The sequence below is a fragment of the Vulpes lagopus genome, chromosome 19, assembly GCF_018345385.1.
Source record: "Vulpes lagopus strain Blue_001 chromosome 19, ASM1834538v1, whole genome shotgun sequence".
Lineage (NCBI taxonomy): Eukaryota > Metazoa > Chordata > Mammalia > Carnivora > Canidae > Vulpes > Vulpes lagopus.
In genome coordinates, this window is record NC_054842.1 from 51,217,377 (window position 1) to 51,238,990 (window position 21,614).

Sequence of the window (21,614 nt, forward strand, 5' to 3'; positions counted from 1 at the left end):
AACTATCAAAGAAGAAATAGAGCAAATATCTTCATAAATTGGTAGTAAATGAAGGTTTCTTGGATAGGGCATAGAAGTAAGAAAAAGACTAAAACTTAGTATGTTAGACTTTATCAAAATTAAAAACTTCTGTTCATCAAGACATGCCACTAAGAAAATGAATAGGCAAGCCACAGACAGAAAAAAATATTTTATTTTTATTTTTTTTTTTGAGCTAGGTCTTTTTTTTTTAATTAATTTTTATTGGTGTTCAATTTACCAACATACAGAAAAACACCCAGTGCTCATCCCGTCAAGTGTCCACCTCAGTGCCCGTCACCCATTCCCCTCCAACACCCGCCCTCCTCCCCTTCCACCACCCCTAGTTCGTTTCCCCGAGTTAGGAGTCTTTATGTTCTGTCTCCCTTCCTGATATTTCCCAACATTTCTTTTCCCTTCCTTTATATTCCCTTTCACTATTATTTATATTCCCCAAATGAATGAGAACATACACTGTTTGTCCTTCTCCGATTGACTTATTTCACTCAGCATAATACCCTCCAGTTCCATCCACGTTGAAGCAAATGGTGGGTATTTGTCGTTTCTAATTGCTGAGTAATATTCCATTGTATACATAAACCACATCTTCTTTATCCATCATCTTTCGATGGACACCGAGGCTCCTTCCACAGTTTGGCTATTGTGGCCATTGCTGATAGAAACATCGGGGTGCAGGTGTCCCGACGTTTCATTGCATCTGAATCTTTGGGGTAAATCCCCAACAGTGCAATTGCTGGGTCGTAGGGCAGGTCTATTTTTAACTCTTTGAGGAACCTCCACACAGTTTTCCAGAGTGGCTGCACCAGTTCACATTCCCACCAACAGTGTAAGAGGGTTCCCTTTTCTCCGCATCCTCTCCAACATTTGTTGTTTCCTGCCTTGTTAATTTTCCCCATTCTCACTGGGGTGAGGTGGTATCTCATTGTGGTTTTGATTTGTATTTCCCTGATGGCAAGTGATGCAGAGCATTTTCTCATGTGCATGTTGGCCATGTCTATGTCTTCCTCTGTGAGATTTCTCTTCATGTCTTTTGCCCATTTCATGATTGGATAGAAAAAATATTTTAGAAAAACATGTGACAAAGAACTGCTGTCCAGGTTACATGAAGAATACCAACAAGTCAGTAACAAAACGACAAAAAACCCAATCAAAAATGGCCAAAAGATTTGAATGGACACTTTACAAGGAAACATACAAATGACCAATAACGGCATGAAAAAGTGCTCACCATTATTGGTCAAAAGGGAAATGCAAATGTCAATAGTACATACTCACCAGATTGGTTAAAATGAAAACGCTTGAGAATAGCAAATGTTGGTGAGAAAGGAAAGCAAATGGAATTCTTATACAAATTGGTGAAAGTATAAAATACTATAGCCACTTTGATAAAAAGATCTGACAGGTTTTGTTATAAAACTAAATATATACCTAACCAATGACCCTTGAAATTCTTCCCTTAGATATTTATGCCCTCCACAAGTAAAAACATATGTCCACACATTTATCCTAAAGTGTTCTTGTGGCAGGCTTGTAGCCTTAAATAAAATTAATAAAAAAATAAAATAAATAAAATTAATGTTCTTATAGTTTAAATGTATTTATTAATATATAAATAATATATTAAGTATATATGTATATATAAAATACAGACCCACATAAATATGTTGAACTGATTTTTGATAAGGGTAAGCAAGCAGTTCAGTGGAGGAAGGATAGCCTAGCCTTTTTTAACTGACTGAAAGTAATATCGGAGACAATTGAGTAATTGGAGTAATTACTAGAGTAATTGGTTATCTATAGGCCAAAAAAAAAAAAAAAAAAAAAGCATGATGTACAATAGGAAAACTTAATAGTTAGAACCTCAATAAAATTAAAAACTTTTGCACTAAGACCTGGTAAAAGGATGAAAATGCAAGTTACAGATTAGAAGAAAACACTTGTGGACCACACAAAGGACTTTTATCTAGAATACATGAAAAACTCTCAAAACTCTACATTTTAAAGAACCAGTCTAATTAGGAAATGGACAAAATATATCAGCAAAAATTTCACCAAATAGGATATGCAGATGGCAAAAAGCGTGTGAAAAATTGTTCAACATCATTAGTCAATTAGGGAAATGCAAATTATAACCATAATGAAATGAAATCACATCTATTAGAAATGTCTAAAATTGTAGAGATTTCCTGAGAACATAATGACCTAAAATGATTTTAAGTCCATGTGGCTAACAGGACTAAGAACAACAGAATGATCTTATCGAGATAAAGAAATATGTAAGAGTAATACTAATAATTGTACTTAAATTAGTTAACATTGTATAATATTTCTTCTGAAAGCTAAAAACCTGTATTAGCTATAAACTTTGACAGTATTACAAACATTTTAAATGACAAATACTTTAAAAAAAACTCTCAGCTTTTATTTATGATCTACATGGATGTATCTTTATGGTATGAGTTGATTCTGCATGGCACAGTTCTTCAATTGAAAAGTTGATATAAAAAAAAACATGAAACATTTTTATAAGAAGTGAAATAACTTCCTAATTCATATTCCTAATTCCTTTATCCTAACATAATTATTTTCATTTTCTCATTTTATCTCCTATTCCAACACATGCTCATCTATTTTTTGCATATTTATAATCACAATGTAAATGCTAATAGGTATTCTAAACTGTAGTGTTATTGGCTGAATTTTATCACTCCCCTAAATTCATACATTGAAGTCCTAATCCCTCAGGACTACAAATACAGTTACATTTGGAATTAGAGTCCTTAAAGAAATAAAGTGGATGGGCTCTAATCTAATGTGATTGATGTTCCTTATAAAAAAGAGGAAATTTGGAAACAGATACATACAGAGGGAAGAGTCTTGAAGACACAGCCAAGTGTCTCCAAGCCAAGCAGAAAGGCCTGGAACAGATCCATCCTTCCTGGCCCTCAGAAGAAACTTACCCAGTTGATAGCTTGATCTCAGACTTTTTAGCTTCCAGAACTATGAAAAAAAAAATCAATTTCTGTTGCTTCAGCCACTCATACAGCAGCCCTAACAAACTAATAAATATAATGAACCCCATACACATTGCACAACATTATTTGAGATACTTTAAAAGATTTGCACATTAAAATTTAGGCTTAAAATCAAAGTCCAAAAAAGAAACAATATTCCTAGAAAAGGCATTGCTTAATATTTTCTTGCTGACAAAATATGTTGATTATTGAATAGCAGATATGAGTGAAATATTTCCTACCCCTCTAATGAGTGGATTTCTCTTTGTGTAATCAATATATTTTAGTCAAATTTTCTTAGATTAGGTTTTCTTAAACCAGAGCACAGGATTTTATTTTTCCAGAAATTTCAGGAAAAAAATATTTTTAGGGTAGAATCACCACACTAAAGGTAGACTATTTTAAGTAGATTCAATTTGCTTCCATTATCAAAGTAACTATTGATTGAATAGCTCTTGAACTTTTAAAATTCAAGTTCTGAATTGGGCATAGAAATGTAGCCCACATTTTTCATAAAATTGAAGAGATTAGGGATAAGATAGGCCTATTTGTTTATCTTATTAAGAATGTTTGCTCCTTAAAAAAAAAAAAATGTTTGCTCCTTTTGCTTGTGTGTTTTACTACTTTATCTAGTCTGACATTAAATAATCTGGGGCTCAAAATGCTTGCCTATGAAGTGAAGGGTAAGGTAAGAAAAAAAAATATTCAGAAACCGGTATATCAGAAACTAGGGGTTTTGCTCAACAATGACTTTACTCATTTAGTAGATATGTATTGAGCTCCTGTCATTTCTAGGACATCATGGTAGAAATTGTGGGTGGCATAAAAAATGAGTAAGATATTATCTTGACCTAAAATAACTTACAGTCTAATAGTAGGTCATATGTATGCATATGATCAGTGCAATAAAAATGGGATAGTTGGTGCGAGTTCCAGGAAGATGTAGGTCACTTCCAGATTGGGTCAGGAAAGATTTTCCAGGCCGTGGTAGCATATGAGCAGCAGCAGGCCAGATGTATGAGGTCAGGAGGCCTTCATAGGGGATACTGAGGCACAGGGGAAACAGAAGGTGGGTATAACGACCAGAATAGGTTTATCTGGTGGAGATAACTTCTGAACCCCAAATTGGGATACGTGACTGACAGGAAGTTGTAAAATGATGAAAGTAGGATTGACTATTTGACACCAGGATTGCCAAACAACAGGGATGTGTAATTTGCCAAGGGTGACTGACTTCACCTTCGTGGAGTTTACTCTCCTAATACCATGTCAGAAACATTGCTCCTGTTGTTTTGGAAATCTTGCTGTACTTTTCCATGTGTTAAGAATATATTTTACAAATAAATTTGTATTGCAGATTCTTATTATTTTAATGTCAGATAGAAAGTCATGTTGACACGAGCAGTTATTTTCGAGACAGATAGTAGTGTATACTTACAGAGTCAGCCTGCTAACCTAAGCAGTATTATTCTGGCAAATGAAAAATAGGTGACAGCATGTGCAGACTCCTCTGCAGTGTCATTCTGATTTAAACGCAGATATGATTAGGATATGAGACAATTTATTCAGCATAAGGAGCCACCTTGATACAGAAATACCCAAGAAGACTGTTTAGGCCTGAGGAAAAACTGCAACCTCCATATTTTTTTAAACTCTCTTCTTTTAAAATTTTATGCACTAGTGTGTTAGCAGTTTTCCTCATACAAACAGGTGCATATCCATAAATATTTAGAAGCACATAGTTATTCTTAGGAAAAAGATTCCCATATAAAGTAATCATTGGAATATAGTAGAACCTCACTTATTTGGTCCCTGCCAATTTATTGCCCCAGGTTTTCCATTTTGAGCAGTAACTAAAAGTGATGAAGGTGCCAGACCCTTTGTGCTCATGCCCTAGATCTGTCTTCAGGGTCATGTTCTCTTCCAGACATACTCGTCACCCACAGAAAGACATTTTGCATTCCTCTGCTTGGACTACATTCCTAATCCTACTCATCGGCATATTCTCTTCTCTGTGCCCCGTCTGGCCTAGCACCTGACTTCTCCTGTAACCACTTACCAGCCCACATCGCCCCTGCTGCCATGTCTGTCTTAGGGATGTCTGCTTCTGGTTTTCACTTGCCCACATGGCTGCTGCTTCTGCTGTGGTGGCTCTAAGACCAAGCCAGACTCCTCTGATACCCAGTCACGCGCTACACCCATCACACAGCCCAGGACAAGCTAACCAAGGAAGGGGATGCCAAGCAGAAAAAGCAGACTGTCCATATTTTCATATAGGTCACATCCTCATCAATTCAAATAAACTGTGGTTGTACAAATTTTATAGTACTTTACCATTATTGTCTGTTTTTAAAAATATTTTAATAGTGGCTTAAGACAGTCATGCCGAAGAGATTGATTAAGGGAGAGCTTGATAATTATTCTAAAGGGTAATGTGCTCCATGCATTTCTCACAAAATTATGTAAAATTAGCACATTTAAATCTACATAATGCTGTCAAGGCATATTTCTATTAAGCTTAATCTAAGGAGATAGAATAATGCCAAGTGATTGCTATGATGAAATTCTGGTCTCATTTTGAGGGCACAGAGTATTACTAGAATCATTAAGGTATATTAACTAATACTTTCTGCCCATAAATTTATTAGTTTTGGACACTACTTTCTTTTATTCCTCTCCACCCCTACTGCCTTTCTTCATAATTTGTGTAGCATATACCCTAGTTACTTTCCTAGAAATGTCACCCAACCAGCTCATGCTAGCACATTTAAATTTACTTTTCTGAATCATGGTGCCAGGAAAACAATTTAATTTCAATAAAACTCAGAACATTATGCAGATATTCATATATGTGAGTATTTAAAAAGCAAAATGGATTGCCATTTAATACAATTTCAAGGCTTAACTGCGAAAGGTTCTCATGCATCATTTAGTGATAAAATCCTTTTATTTTTTCAGAACAACTACTAAATTTAAATTTTTTGGTTAGGTGTCATTATACTGACAGAAAAGTCATCTTGACTTTCAACTATTAATTTCCTAAAAGAAAATAATCATTCTATGAGGAAATGATTTATGATTTAATTTTGTCTATTAGTAAACTTTGAATTTTCTTTACAGAAATAGAGATACTAAAGAAAAGTTTGACAGTGTCCCAGAGAAATAAGACATGCCTTGAAGAGGAAATGAAAAATCTGAAATTGTTGTCAGATGCAGCCATACTGAGGTCTCAGCAGATTCAGGCATCCAAACAGCAGGAAGTAAACTTGCAAACCAGATGCCATGACTTGCAAAAAGAAGTAGTAGGTAAAAGAAAATTATTTTTTGCTGTTGTTAGCAACTAGCCATAATAAGAAATGTCTAAATCTTTATTTCTCTTATAAAAAATCTTGTTTTAATTATTTTATGTTGCAAATATGCCTAATTACTAGTAACTACGTCAATAACTGTGCCTGTGATCAGTGTTTACCATCTTCCCTTCCCGTTCTGCTAATTAGAGTGATGAGACTTAAGTGAATATACTCCTTAATTTTTCCCAAATGAAAATATTAAAAATTGTGTTTTGGGCACCTTGGGCAAAGTTTTAAATTTCTACCTCAGAGGAGTAAGTGTCTTGGCACTAAGGCTTTGTAATTTGCACTTTTCCCTAAAGGCAGTAGGAATCGTTGAAAGTTGGTAGTCAGGAGAATGATATAATATAAGCCATGTTTTAGCAAAATTAAGCTATTAGCAGTGATTGGAGGTATTCCAGACATCAAGCAATTGGAGCTGGGTAGCCATTTAGAAAATATCTGTGCTGGTAACCCAGGCCTAGACTAACCGTAAGAAGCTGAAGTAGATGGGAACTAACATTTTTAGGTCCTAATGTGCACTGTTTATAAATTGCTTTTGTCAATTCCCACAGTGACTATGAAAAACAGGTATAATTATCCCATCTTTCAGAGGAGAGGATCAAGGCCTAGAACGGTAACATACCTGTTTTCACATAGCTGATAAATGGCAGGGAGTGAACGCAGACCTAGTCAGGTTCCAAGGCTCAAGCTTGTCCCAGTGTCTCCTTGGTCCTTTCCATCGCCACGATGGGAAAACTAAGATAGAACCAAGATTGAGCAGACTACCCAGGACGAGGGAGGTGAACACCCGACTGAGTAGATGGGGCGAAGGAAGTCACAAGCGCTCTGAACCTCTTTTCTTGGGAATATTTAATAATGGGAACATTTTGTAGACTATGAAATCTGGAAAGGAACTGATGTTAGAATGGAAAATAAGGACTCATTACATAAACTGGGAGCAGATATCAGATATTTTAATTTTCCCTTCTATGGATTGCCTATTTATAGATTTTGCCAATTTTCTATTGCATTATTGGAATTTTCCTTGATAATTCTTAAGAGCAGTTTGTATAGTGTGGTAATTATAATCTATATTTAATTTTTTTATTTAATTTTTTTCTAATGTATAATTTTTTTATTGACTTTTTATGGTAAATTTCACCATGTCAAAGTTTTTCGTTTTGGACAAATCACTGCCTTCAATTGTTTCTGATTAGTTTTGGTTAAAATAGTGCCTCCCATTCTTAAATTATACAGACAGTCTCCTGAGTTTTCCTACATTTAAGTCATTAATACAGGTAAGATTTATTTTTTATATGGTGTGAGATATGAGGGTTTAGTTTTATTCTTTCCAAATGGATAACCGGTTTTATAGTATTATATATTAAATAATCCATCCTTTCCATCGAATAGAGCTATCATCTGTCATATGTTGAAATTTTATACATGCTAGCATTGATTAGTCTGTTCTCTCTTCTGTTCAACTAATTTATTTAATATACCACTAATACATATTCATTTGATTATGATGACTTACTAGCATATTCTCATAGCTGTTAAGTCTTTTCTGCCTCTACTGTTTTTCTTAAATATATATTTGGAGGAGTTATTCTTTGATTTGAACTTTATAAGATCCTAGGTTTACTTCCAATCCAAAGACTCTAATAGATACCTAGTAAAATTCTTCTCATCCAGTCTTTATACTTTTCTTACATATTCACAAGCAGTTATTCTTCCATATAAACATTAAGGTACTTACATTTAATTCTAATCCCAACAGGGATTCTAGCTAGAATTGTATTATATTTATATACTAAGTTTTGGGGAATTGACAGTTTAGTGATACTAAGTCTTCTTAATATTATAAAATCTTCTCATTCAAGAATATAATATGTCCTTTCATTTCTTTAAAAATTTTTATGTTTTTAAATATATTTTCAGTTTTATTTGAATGTTTCTTTGTCATTCTTATTAAATTTATGACTATTGCACTTTTGCATCTACTATAAATGGATCATTTTCTCTATTTCAGCTTCTTGATATTTGTTTTTTTATTTCTTTGATGCAAAAAGATGCTTTTATTATAGTAGAGGGACAAGACCATGGGCAGAAAGAGCTGCACTGGGATTGTGAGGAGTAACTGCTTTTATACCTTTTAGTTAGTAGGAATTAGGGATAAAGTCTCTAAGGAATTCATGCATGTTAAAAGCAAGGTCTCTAGGATCTTGGAGGGCTAGCTAATGTTAAGATAAGGTTGCTTTTAGTCTTCAATGAAACATCAACAGTAAGGCCGCAAGTGAGTTCCTTGAGGGTTACACTCTGCTTGTCTCAGAGACTTATCAGTGAGCTGCAAGTTGTAAGGAGACAATTATTTTAGCTGCATTTCTCTTGCCTTTGTTCTCCTCCTCATTTACCTCCTGAACAATTTTGACCCTTAAATTTTTAAGATTGCTGAGGGTGGAAGATTTTATCTTCTGTAACTTTGTCCTGCTGAATAGGGATGTAGAGATGTCCCCACCCATGGGTCAACATTAGTCAGTTGGGAATGTAGGAGTTATGAACAGAGGCAGAGGCAGCTGAATCCAAGGTAGACAACCTATATAAATCTCCTTGAGTAGAAAGGATCATCTGTCAGTTTGAAGTTAAGGCACTGAAGGAATCTTGGCACCAGGTGGAGAGACATTGGAAAAAACAGCAAAACATGATTAAAATTATTATGAGAAAAAGAAGCCCAATAAAGAGACCTTTGATAGCTGACCAAAATCCTCCTCCAGTCTGGGAATTTAACCAATTATTAAAGGAGAGAGAAGGATTGTTTATTTTTTAAAAATATTTTTTTTATTCATAAGAGACAGAGAGAGGCAGAGACATAGGCAGAAGGAGAAGCAGGCTTCCTGCGGGGACCCCGATGCGGGACTCAATCCTAGGAGCCTGGGGTCACTACTGAACCAGAGGCAGATGCTCAACCACTGAGCCACTCAGATACCCTGAGAGGGATTGTTTAAAATGCCAATTTGAATATTTATATCTTTTAGTAATCCTGTTAGATTTTTGTGATAATCTGGAATATATACATAGCATTCTGTTTTTATGATGGCACGTTCACCCTGTGCAGCGGTTAAAATATCTAATACTATTTTATTTTGTAGAACTGCTTTATGAATGAGTTATTTCAGTGTTTAATAATGTAATGCTATTTTGAGAGTCCTTGAAGGCCTTAATTGTGTAGCAAGTGATGTTAGCCATCATATAGACTATTTCACTTAGAAAGCAATCAGGTAATTAATAAGAGGCACTTTTATGGAAACAAAAGATAAATATAGGTTAATGCTTGGAACAAATAACAAACCCAGTGTCTGAGTCTCCAGTACTACCAGTGAGATTTTCAGGTGTTAGGTTTGAAGCATTCTCAGATAGAGTGGGAGCAGGCAGTGGGAATCAGATGAATTTTTCTGGTTTGTAATTTAAATGTCTCTGATGATCCTTTTGAATGGCCCATAGTGCAACAAGCACAAAGATTGTCTATATATGAGTTTTGTGGCAATTTCTTTGAAGCTATCCTCAAGTTGTCCATCATCATCAGTTTTTGGGGCTTTAGGAAAAAGAGCAATTCTAAGTAGGAAAATGGAAGAAGATTGGAAATCTTGGTATTTGTTGATAGAATAAACAAAGGCTATTGTTTTTTTGTGTATTTATCTTATATCCATCAACTTTATAAAATCCTCATATTCTAGTGTTTTTACTAGTCTCTCTTGGATTTTCTTTTTTTATTTTTAGGATTTTAATTATTGGGGGGGGTGTACACAAGTAGGTAGAGCAACTGACAGAGGGAGAGGGAGAAACAGGCTCCCTACTGAACAGAGAGGCTGACAGGGGCTCAATCCCAAAACCCTGGGATCATGGCCTAAGCTGAAGGCAGATGCTCAACCAACTGAGCCACCCAGGTGCACCTCTCTTGGATTTTCTAATTCTACCATTATGTTGCCTGCCCCAACAACCCTGAAAAAGAGTTAATCTATTTTTTCTAGTGTTTATATCTGTTATTTTCTTATCTTGTTCATATCTTTTTAAATTCATTTAAACCCCTGAGACTGTGTTTAATAATAATGATGACATTGAGCATCCATATCTACTTCCTGATTTTAATTGAAATTATTTGGTATTTTGCCACTTGGAATTATATATGATGTTTTTGGTAGACATTTATTTTTAATTAACTATTTTGCTTCTATTCCAATTTTACTTATATGTTTCATATGAAATGCTTTTGAATTTTGTTAAATGCCTTTAAGCATCTATTGATATAATAGTATTTTTTCCCCTTTAACTGGTAAAATGGATTAGTATTATTGAATTTCCTGTTATTGAAACATCTTTAGTTTTATGGAATAAACCCTACATGATTTAACTTTTTAAATATATAATTTGCTACATGGTTATATTTTATTTATAAATTTGGTACATGTATACTACTAAGTGAGATTAGCTTATAAATTTTTTGTTATTAGGGGAAACTAATTTTATCAGAGTTTCGCATTAAAATTAACTAAATATCATAAATACTCTTTTTTAAAAAGATTTTGTTTATTTATTCATGAGAGACACACACACACACACACAGAGAAAGAGGCAGAGACACAGGCAGAGGGAGAAGCAGGCTCCATGCATGGAGCCCGACGTGGGACTTGATCCCAGGTCTCTAGGATCAGGCCCTGGGCTGAAGGCGGCGCTAAACCACTGAGCCACCCAGGCTGCCCCAACCTTTGTATTTTTTAATGCTTTCCATTAATTTTATTTTCCATAACATTATTTTTTACTTCTATATTTATTAATTTCCTATCTCTAGTTTCTTTTTGTTTTGTTTGTATGTTTTTATTTTTGAGACTTCTTTTTTATAGGATTTTATTTATTTATTTGAGAGAAAGAAAGACAGAGAGAGCAAGAGATAGCACGATTGGGGAGGAGAGGGAGAAGCAGGCTCCTCACTGAGCAGGGAGCCCAACTTGGGGTTGGACCCTAGAACCCTGGGAGCATGACCTGAGCTGAAGGCAGATGTTTAACCAACGGAGCCTCCCAGGCACCCCTATTTTTCAGACTTCTGAAGGAAATATTTCATTCTTTTATTTCTCATCTTTTTTTGTTTAATAATAGAGACATTTAAGGAAGTAAAGTTTTCTTTTGTGTAAAATTTTCTCAATGTCGTATCTTTAATATGAATTATTCTTATTTTCAATGGTGTCTAAATACTCTATAATTTTTTTATTTGGTGAAAGGGTTTATCTAGGAGTATACTTCTTAATTTCTAAATAGTTAATTATTTGGGGAAGGAGTTATTTTCTTGGGGTTATTCTGACTAAATAATGTGATTTATAATAACTTTTTGAATTTGTGAAGCTTTCCTTTATGTTGTGTACATGATCAATTGTTATAAATGTACCTTAGAAATACAAAATGTAATTCTCAGCTAGATGGACATAATGGTATCTCAGCTGAGTGTAGGATTCTTGGGTTCTTTTCTCTCTGACTTCTGGCTTTCACTGCTACAAATGAGAAGTCTGCTGTAGCTCTGATCCTTTTTCCTTTAAAGGTAACTCATTCTTTTGCCTGAAAGCTTGTTAGATTTTTCTTTTTCTTCTTTGTTCACTTTTTTCCATTGGACTTCAGTAGGACCACTCATAATCCTTGGTTCATGACACAGTCCTGGCTGGGACTTCATATATAATCTTGAATAGAATAAAATAGTAGGCATCTTTGTCTCATTCACAATTTTGTAAAAATATGCTGCTGAATAACTGTGGGTTTAATCAGAAATTATAATGAATGTAAGATATCTAAAGAAAGCCATTAAGAACACTGTATAGCAAAACTTGTGAGATACAGCCTAAGAGGGGTTTTGAGGGAGATGTATAGCTTTGAATAATAATATAAGAAGGAAAAAACAAACAACAAACTCAAAGAATTTAAAAGAAAAAAAATAAGAGCAGCAGTCAGTGAAATAGAAAACAAAGATGATAAAGAAGATCAGCAAAACAAAGCATTCATATTTTCCTAAACCAACAAAGTAGACTTTTGGCAAGTTTGATCAGAAGATGAAAGAAAACATGAACAATGGAGGTGGGACAATGACTACAGATAAAGAGTACAAAAATAAATAAAATGAAAGTGGATGCTGTTGACAACCTTATGCCAACAACTTTGAAATTCTAGATGAAGTGGACATACTAGTAGAAAAATATTTTACCAAGACTTACTCAAAAAAATTAAATGGTCCTATAACAATTAAAGAAATTGGAGCAATGCCCTCTCACAGAGAAAACACCAGATTTTTTTACAAGCAAGTTCTACCAACTTTCAAGGAACAAAAGATCTTAATTTTATACGTATTTTCTAAACAACTAAAAACGAGAGATGATTTTCCAACTCAGTCTATAAAGCCAAGGTAACAGTTTTACCAAAATCAGGCAAAGATATTAAAAGAAAGGAATATTATGGGCCTATTTATATTATGAACATCAATGTAACAATTTCAACTGTATGATATTTAAAAAAATATTTTGAATCATATGAATGTATTATCTATTTATAAAATTAAATAAAGTTGTAAATAAAAAAATTCTGAATGTGATGCTATATTAGACTTAAGAGAAGAAGACAGATTTAAGACCCATTTGCTTGAATATGCATTTCACACTTATAAATAAATTTCTTCAAAATGCAAGTATTTTTGGCACCTAGATGGGGCAATTGGTTGAGCTTCTGACTCTTGGTTTTGGCTCAGATTGTGATCTCAGTGTTGTGAGATTGAGCCCAGCATCGGGCTCAGTGCTCAGCATGGAGTCTGCTTGAGACTCTCTCCCTCTCCTCTGCCCCTGCCCTCCCCCACATCACCACCCTGTGCCCTGCTCTCTCTCTAAAAAAAAAAAAAAAAATTCAAGTTTTCCCTCAAAACAAAGGCTATCATTCTTGCCTCTCTTTTGTTTCATCCTTTTACTGACTTAGAAACAAGCAGTTTCTTTGAATATTACAATTTCTTAAAAGAACAGTAAAACATTTGAGAACATGATCTCTTACATTCTTTTAAGAAACTATAATAAATATAATATTGCCTGATTCCCCCCATCTCTTCTTTCAGTTCTGGTTGATCTTAGAATGAATTCTCAACTGTTGCTTGATGTCAGTTGTTCTTGGGTCAGATCTTGGGAAAACTATATTTTAAAAATAGTCTGAAAAGTAAGAACCACATTTGGCCACCTAATCCTAGCATATTTAGAATATGTTGTTATAGGAATGTGTTACAGTTGTAAAAAATGGCAATGTATATTTTTAGAACAGAATAGCAAATTAAGAAGGTAAATCAGATTTTAAGGTAATGATCATTAACAAATGGGAAGAGGCAAAATTATGTGGCAAATGGCATAGAGATAACTAAAACAAAATAAATATTCCAAAATCAACCTCAAGTTACATAAGAAAAAAAATAGAAGGAAAAACTAGTACCAAAAAAAGATACAGAACTTACCCTAATCATGGAGGGATAAATCAACACTTTAAAAATTACAAAGGGTAAGATAGACAGGTTTTGCCTATAAAAAACATAGAATCTCTGACTTTAAAAACTGCCAAACAACCTAAAAATAGAAGAGGAACAAAAAAAATGTATATCACATATGATATGCAAAGGGTTACTATCCATACGATAGAAGGAATGTATTCAACTATGTGTGAAAACTTCCAAGACCCCAAGCAGCAAATGGTTGAAAAACAGAAGCAAACACAGAAAATATAATAAACAAGCACAAAATGTTTGATCACTAATAATGAAATAAAACACTCACCTTTTAAAAAATTGGTAAAAGACTTCAATGATAAAGTTTTACTTCATTTAATGACAAAAATTATGTGTTTTCTAACTCACAGAAATGTTTGTGATCAAGTAATCTTAAGAATCTATGCTTGGGAAATAGGAGAAGAGGAAAAATTATTTATATGTAAAGATCATATTTTTATTAGTGAATGATTAGAAATACTTTATTTGCAACATTAATGAAATGGTTGATAACTTATCATGTACCATCACCTGGAACATTATTCAAACTTTTAAAATGACATTGTGAACATGGGATATCAACATGGGAAATACTATAATTGTAATATTACATAGTAAAAGAACCCACAAAATTTTGTGTACCTTATAATTATGTCAAAATACATATATTTATGAATAGAAACCAGAAGGCAACATGAAAATATTATTTTTATAAGTTTTAGGGTGATAAAAATATAAGTGATTTCCCCCCCTCTTTTAGATGTTTTTCTCATGTTATTTTAATAACCCTTCTTCAAAAAAGAAAAAAAAAAAACCTTTACACATTCCACTTCCTACATTAAAAAACCTCACCAAAACGCTGTAGTACTAATTAGTCACAGTTTTTATACTCATTAGGACCTCACCTTCATTAAAGTACAGCTATATTCAAATCAAAAGTGCAGCTGGAGCCTTTGATCTGTGCAGTACTTTATGTAGAGGTTGTATAGTTATGTAAGCAACGTAGACTCGTCTAAAGGACAGTGTAATTGCAGAGCCAAGTGGCACATAATTTCAGGACTAAATTAGGATTTCATTTTTGCTGCTGCTGTTGAATGCATTGAACAAGTTCACTCCATGGGTAACTTGGAGTTAACACAGAGAGAGAAAGCATTTTATTTTATTTTATTTTATTTTATTTTATTTTATTTTATTTTATTTTATTTTATTTTATTTTATTTTATTATTTTTTATTCTTTCCTTCTTTCTTTTTCTTTCTTTCTTTTTGAGAGAAAGCATTTTAAAAGGCTGTTATATCTCTCTTGGTTGAAACTATTTAAAATTGGCAAGTCAGAGTGGACAGGATCATTAAAGCTGCTGATGAGACTAGTGATCTCAGCCAGTGATGACAAATAGCACTTCCTATGAACCTACCTATGAAGGGCCCTAGGTTTCGGGTATTTTGTTTTGTTTGTTTATTCATTTGTTTGTTTTTATCCCACAATAGTCTTACACCCATGTTAGGGCTTCAGTATGGAAATTGTCAGAACATTTAGAAAAATGTTCATAAATGTGCCTCTTGCTTTAACTGCAGATACCCTTCTGGTGAACTGATTGTACCAACATATTCTTTTTTTTTTTTTTTTAATTCATTTTTTCTAAAGTGGTCGCAGTGGTTTAGAAAAGCTACAAGTGCAGGAGAGACAGCAGGTTTCTGTCTCAGGTCTCAGCAGTGCTGTATCCCAAATTTGGTCAACTTTCTTCCCTGTGGGACCAACTGGGGATTTTCTCAAGTGTTCCCACGTCCAGGGGTCTAAACCTGCCCTCTGCTCCTCTCTCCTCACTACCTATTTTCTACTTCTTATAATCTAATTTCATTTCTGCCTACTATCCATGAGCCTAGTCATTAGCCTCTTCCCAATACCTTATCTGTTCCCATCTCTTGGGCCTTGGGCTGACTATTCCCTGAATTTAACTTCATTTTTTCAACAAGTGTTTATTGGACCTTGACCACATGTGGCCAACTAGCCTCAGCTTTGCTTTGACTTCTGGTGTGCAGGTGTTCTCAAGTTCTTTATGGGTCTTCATAGGACTTCTGACATCTAACTCCATACTGGTGGTAGGTGTTGGCACTCTAGCCATTCTTGACAGATATTTTCTCTTCTATATTAGAATAATCTACAAATCTCTTTAGCTCCAATTTTATTGTCATTCAAATTATTTTTAGTTGTGCCTTTTCTGCCATCACATGGCATTTAGTTTCATGATTTTCATGAACTTCAGCACTCTTACTTTTTTATTCTGCTTTCTTTTAAATGCATGCTTAATTTTTCTATTACTAACCAATTAATGTCCTTAAGATTTTCTGCTATCTTGATAATCATCTATAGCTTTTCCTTTTTTTTTTTTTAAAGATTTTATTTACTGATTGATGAGAGACAGAGAGAGAGAGAGAGAGGGGCAGAGACACAGGCAGAGGGAGAAACAGGCTCCATGCAGGGAGCCCAATGTAGGACTCAATCCTAGGACCCAGGGGTCACGGCCTGAGCCAAAGGCAGATGCTCAACCACTGAGCCACCCAGGGATCCCCATCTATAGCTTTTCCAACGTATTCATGTCTTTTCAGAAATCATGTCAACCATTTGAAAAGAGTGAAAAAATCAGCATATCACAGTGAATATCTTCTCCCCGGATAAATGACTGGATTAACAGAATGGGCATAGCATTTTAGATTTTATTTGGGCAAATTAAAATAAGGGCAGACTAAAAAAAATAATAATAAAAATAAATAAGTAAATAAAATAAGGGCAGACTGATATACCACTCATCTCATAACCCTTTCTGTGTCTTATTTTTAAGAAACAAGAATTTGTTCAAGGAATACAATAGATAATATTTAAATTCATTTTTGATGAGTGTTGTAAATGGTTTATTATCATTTATAACCTTAAATCCAATTCTAACCATTTGCATGATTTATACTCCTTCCTATGAATCATTTTACTGGGCCTCCATTGTTCCAGAACTAGCTTCAGGTGATAAGCATCATAATAAGGCTTCCTTTCTAGTACTAGTTGAACAACTTCCCTTCTGTTTTCCTTGCGTAATTCTGTGCTCCACCCTCTGCTTACCATTATTTCTTTCAAAGCATTTATTCAAGCCCTTGTCTTGGAATCTGCTTGTTATTATCCATGCTCTTGTGTCTTATTCTCTCTTAAATTCTCTCTCCTAGTAAATGAGCTAACAGATATGCAGTTGACCTGCGAACAACAGGTTTGAACTGCATGGGTCCACTTATATGTAGATTTATTTTCCAGCAAACATATTGGAAACATTTTTGAAGATTTGGGCGAATTTGAAAAAACTCAGACAAACCATATAGCCTAGAAATATTATAAAAAATAAGAAAAAGTTAGGTTTGTCCAGCACCAGTTATTGAAGAGACTGTCTTTTCCCTACTGTATATTTTTGACTCTTTTGCTATAAATTAATTGACCGTAAATGTGTGGGTTTATTTCTGGGCTCTCAATTCTGTTCCATTGATCTATATGTTTGTCTTTATGCCAATATGATACTGTTTTGATTATCATAGCTTTATAAGAGAGTTTAAAATTAGCATGATGCTTACAGTTTTGCTATTCTTTCCCAAGATTGCTTTACCTATTCAGAATCTTTTATGATTCTATACAAATTTTAGGATTATTTGTTCTATTTCTGTGAAAAAAAAGTCATTGGATTTTAATAGGGATTGTACTGATGCAGTTTATTGGGGTAATATGGGTATTTTAACAATGTTAATTCTTCCAACCTGTGAACACAGAATATCTTTTCATTATTTTGTGTCTCCTTTAATTTCTTCCATTAATATCTAATAGTTTTCAGTGTACAGGCCTTGTACCTCCTTGGTTAAATTTATTCCTAAATATTTTATTATTTTTGATGCAATTGCAATGAAATCATCTTCCTAATTTCTCTTTCTGATAGTTTGTTACTAGTGAGAAACAACAGATTACTGCTTATTGATTTTGTACACTATAACAATTTATTATTTCTAACAGTCTTTTGGTTTAGTCTTTCCATTATATATAATATTATGTCATCTAAATATAACAACAGTTTTACTTCTTCCTTTTTAGTTTAGATGCCTATTTCTTTTTCTTACCTAATTGAAGTTTGTTAAATGGTGTTTCTGTATTTGTTTAGATGATGATATTATTTTTACCCTTCATTTTGTTAATGTGGTGTATCATATGGATTTATTTATGGATGTTGAACCATCCTTGCATCCCTGGTCTAAATCCCACTTGATTAGGGTGCACGATCCTTTTAATGTATTGTTGGATTTGGTTTGCTAATATATTATTGACGATTTTTGCATCTATGTTCATCAGGGATATTGACCTATAAGTTTCTTTTCTTATAGTATCCTTGTCTGGTTGATATCAGGATAATGAGGGCATAGTAAAAGGAGTTTGGGGAAATATATTTCTTTATACTTACAATTTTAGACTTATGCTTACTACTATATCATTATTGTTTTCCCTTATAAAGACATTTTAAGAATCATTCAGGTATTTTATATTCCCAATTCTCTTACTTTTAGAATTCACTTTTAGAATAAACTTATCTTTCTCCATTTTAAACTAACTATATCCTTGTTGTGTCTGTCCACCTACTCCCTCACCCAAAATTCCCCTCTGATGTGGAATTAAATGAAAGCATGTTAGGTCAAGAATCAGAAGATAATGACAGTCCATACATTAGCTAGACAACTCTGACATGCCATTTCTCCCTGATGAGTGGGTATCCATATCTAGGCAATGGATGGGTTGGGCTGAGGCCTTAAGGCCCCTCTGGGCTATAATGTGCTGTAATCTGATTCTAATTCTGATTCCATTTGCTTTCCAAAGTTATATAAATGTTCTTATTTTTACAATTTTACTTTTTTTTTGTTTTAAATCACCATTAAATAATTTCAACTTTGATTCAAGTATATAGTATTTATGATCATTATCTTTCTACATAAAAATTTTTAACCTTGATTTCCCACATTTTCCATTTATCTTTTATAATATAGACATTCAAAAATTTAAATTCAAGTAATAACTCTAGTCCATATACTTTGATAGTGGTTTTAAAGCAAATAATATGCTATTAATAGCAGCCTAATCCTTAATGCCAAAATTTAATCTTTTTCACAGGAAAGTAAACATATAAAATAAAACTTTGAAGACTAAATTCTTGGTTCTTTTTTAAAGGTTGATTAACATAAGTTTTGTAATTTTATGTTTAGCTTACACTAACATAACCTTCAAAATGCATGACTTATCTAAATTGATAATACTCCTCTCAGAGGCCATTGTGACCCACACATCAGTCCACCTAAATGAGTTTCCTTTCACCTGGAAGAATAAAGCGTCCTTTATTTTTTGTCATTAGTCACAAATATAGGAAGATGGAGTTCAGATAAGTCATTTCAGCATTAATGTCTTTTCTAAAGTTTATTTGACCAAATTTCAAATTTATCCAAGTGAAAAAACTTAAAATTTTTTTCAGTAAGCTTTTTGGTGTAATAAATAACAGACAAATATTTTAATAAAATTATTTTGCATGTATTTTAACATCTTCTTTGCATTTTTTAAAAACAGCCTCATCGAGACACAATTTAAATATCATAAAATTCGGCCATTTTAAGTGTACAGTTTAATGGTTTTTAGGATATTTATAGAAGTTTATGCGCACCACTACAATCTAGAGCATTTCTATCACTCCAAAAAGAAACATCATGGTCTTTTAACAGTCACTATCCTTACCTTTCTGTCCTTCCCCAATCAATCACTAATACCTGTTCTGGACATTTCAGATAAATAGAACCAGACAATATATAATCTTTCATGTCTGACTTCTCTGATTTAGCATAATATTTTTGAGTGTCATCAAAATGTTGTAGCATGTATAAGTACTATATTCCTTAATTAGAAGTGTCTCTATTTAAGTGAAAAATAATCATAATAAGCAGTGTGGTTTCAGTTGAAAAAAATAGTGATCCAGGGGTCAAATAGTTCTGCTTCCTGGCTCTGCTTATGCCTTTTTCAGGTCTTTGGACAAGTTATGAATTTTTTTGACTTAATTACTTCATCTTAGAATGGAAATATGAGGGATCCCTGGGTGGCGCAGCGGTTTGGCGCCTGCCTTTGGCCCAGGGCGTGATCCTGGAGACCCGGGATCGAATCCCACGTCGGGCTCCCGGTGCATGGAGCCTGCTTCTCCCTCTGCCTGTGTCTCTATCTCTGTCTCTCTCTCTCTGTGTGTGTGCGTGACTGTCATAAATAAAATTTAAAAAAAAATAAAAATAAAATAAATAAAAAAGAATGGAAATATGATAGTGTTTCTAACCTATCTTAGAGCATTAAGAGAATTAACAAAATAAAATGTTGCAACCCCTGAAAAACTATACAAATATAGAATATTAAACTGCATTTTACATCAGTTTTCCTGGTCTAATAGCAAACCAAATTATTATATTTGGGAAAAGTACTAGAATTTTTAAAAGGTACTCCTTTACTAACAAAGGAAAACTATCAATTTTAATTCTTATTTGCCCAAAGGTCCATTTGCCTCCACTAGTTTATATTCTAGTCAGCGGTGCTTAGCTTTAACAGTACTAGTCGCTCTTTCACACATGGACTCATCCAGGCACACAACATACCTGCTGCTTGTAGACATTTACAGATTATCCACTTTCTGGGTCAATAGCAGGAGTAATAGCTACACTCTCTGAATGAGAAATAACTGACCACCCCACACACCCTGTGTCCAGTGTCTCGCCTCTTACTAGCATCTCTTTCCTACTTGCTAACCACTAATGCTATCCTTACATCACTAAAAACAAATTCACTCCCGTGAGTTCAGGTAGTTTTCCTACAGCAGTCTAAATAATTGCTAACATTCGTGAAGCGCTAACCACATCCCAGGCACAATAGAGTCACAGCACACTCATTTATTATTACCCCCCTGCCCTCCTAGATTAATCACTTTTATTATCTCCAGTTTTCACATGAAATTACCGAGATTTAGAGGAATTAAGTCATTTGCCCAAAGCCTGTTACTCATGAGCAGAACTGGAATCTGACTCTAGAACTGTGCTGCCAAAACTGGGTTCTTAACCCTTAAATTCCACCACCTGGGGGGATCCCTGGGTGGCTCAGCAGTTCAGCGCCTGCCTTCAGCTCAGGGCGTGATCCTGGAGACATGGGTTTGAGTCCCAGGTCAGGCTCCCTGCATGGAGCCTGCTTCTCCCTCTGCCTGTGTCTCTGCCCCACCTGCGCCCCTCCCCCCTTCAATGAATAAATAAATAAAATCTTAAAAAAAATTCCACTACCTGGGAGCATTAAAACATATATATTGTTATCATTAATTTATACTTCAGGAGAGCTACTGGGCCAGACCTCTTCCAGTACTAGTAGTAAGTGCAAGTTTCCATAAGGGGAAGGCAGAAAAAGCCTGGACAGGTTATGGGAACTACTGATGGGATATGTGATGGGTTATGAGATGCGTATGGGTATGTTTTAGGCTACTTTAATATGATTCTTTTGTTTTCTATTACCAAAATAAGCCATGTTCACTATTGATTAGGAAATCTCACATTCACAGAGTTACAAACATTTGATGCATATCCTCCTAGGCTCTCTGTTTCGAGTATAT

General features: G+C 34.1%; 1 protein-coding gene across 1 annotated transcript in view; it reads left to right on the top strand.

The window, feature by feature from the left end:
- LEKR1 (leucine, glutamate and lysine rich 1) overlaps positions 1–21,614 on the top strand; it is a 167,192-nt gene that overhangs the window by 77,733 nt on the left and 67,845 nt on the right. Inside the window, exon 6 of the mRNA XM_041733691.1 lies at positions 6,174–6,359. Coding sequence (XP_041589625.1) covers positions 6,174–6,359 — 186 coding nt within the window. The remainder of the gene's footprint in view (positions 1–6,173; positions 6,360–21,614) is intronic.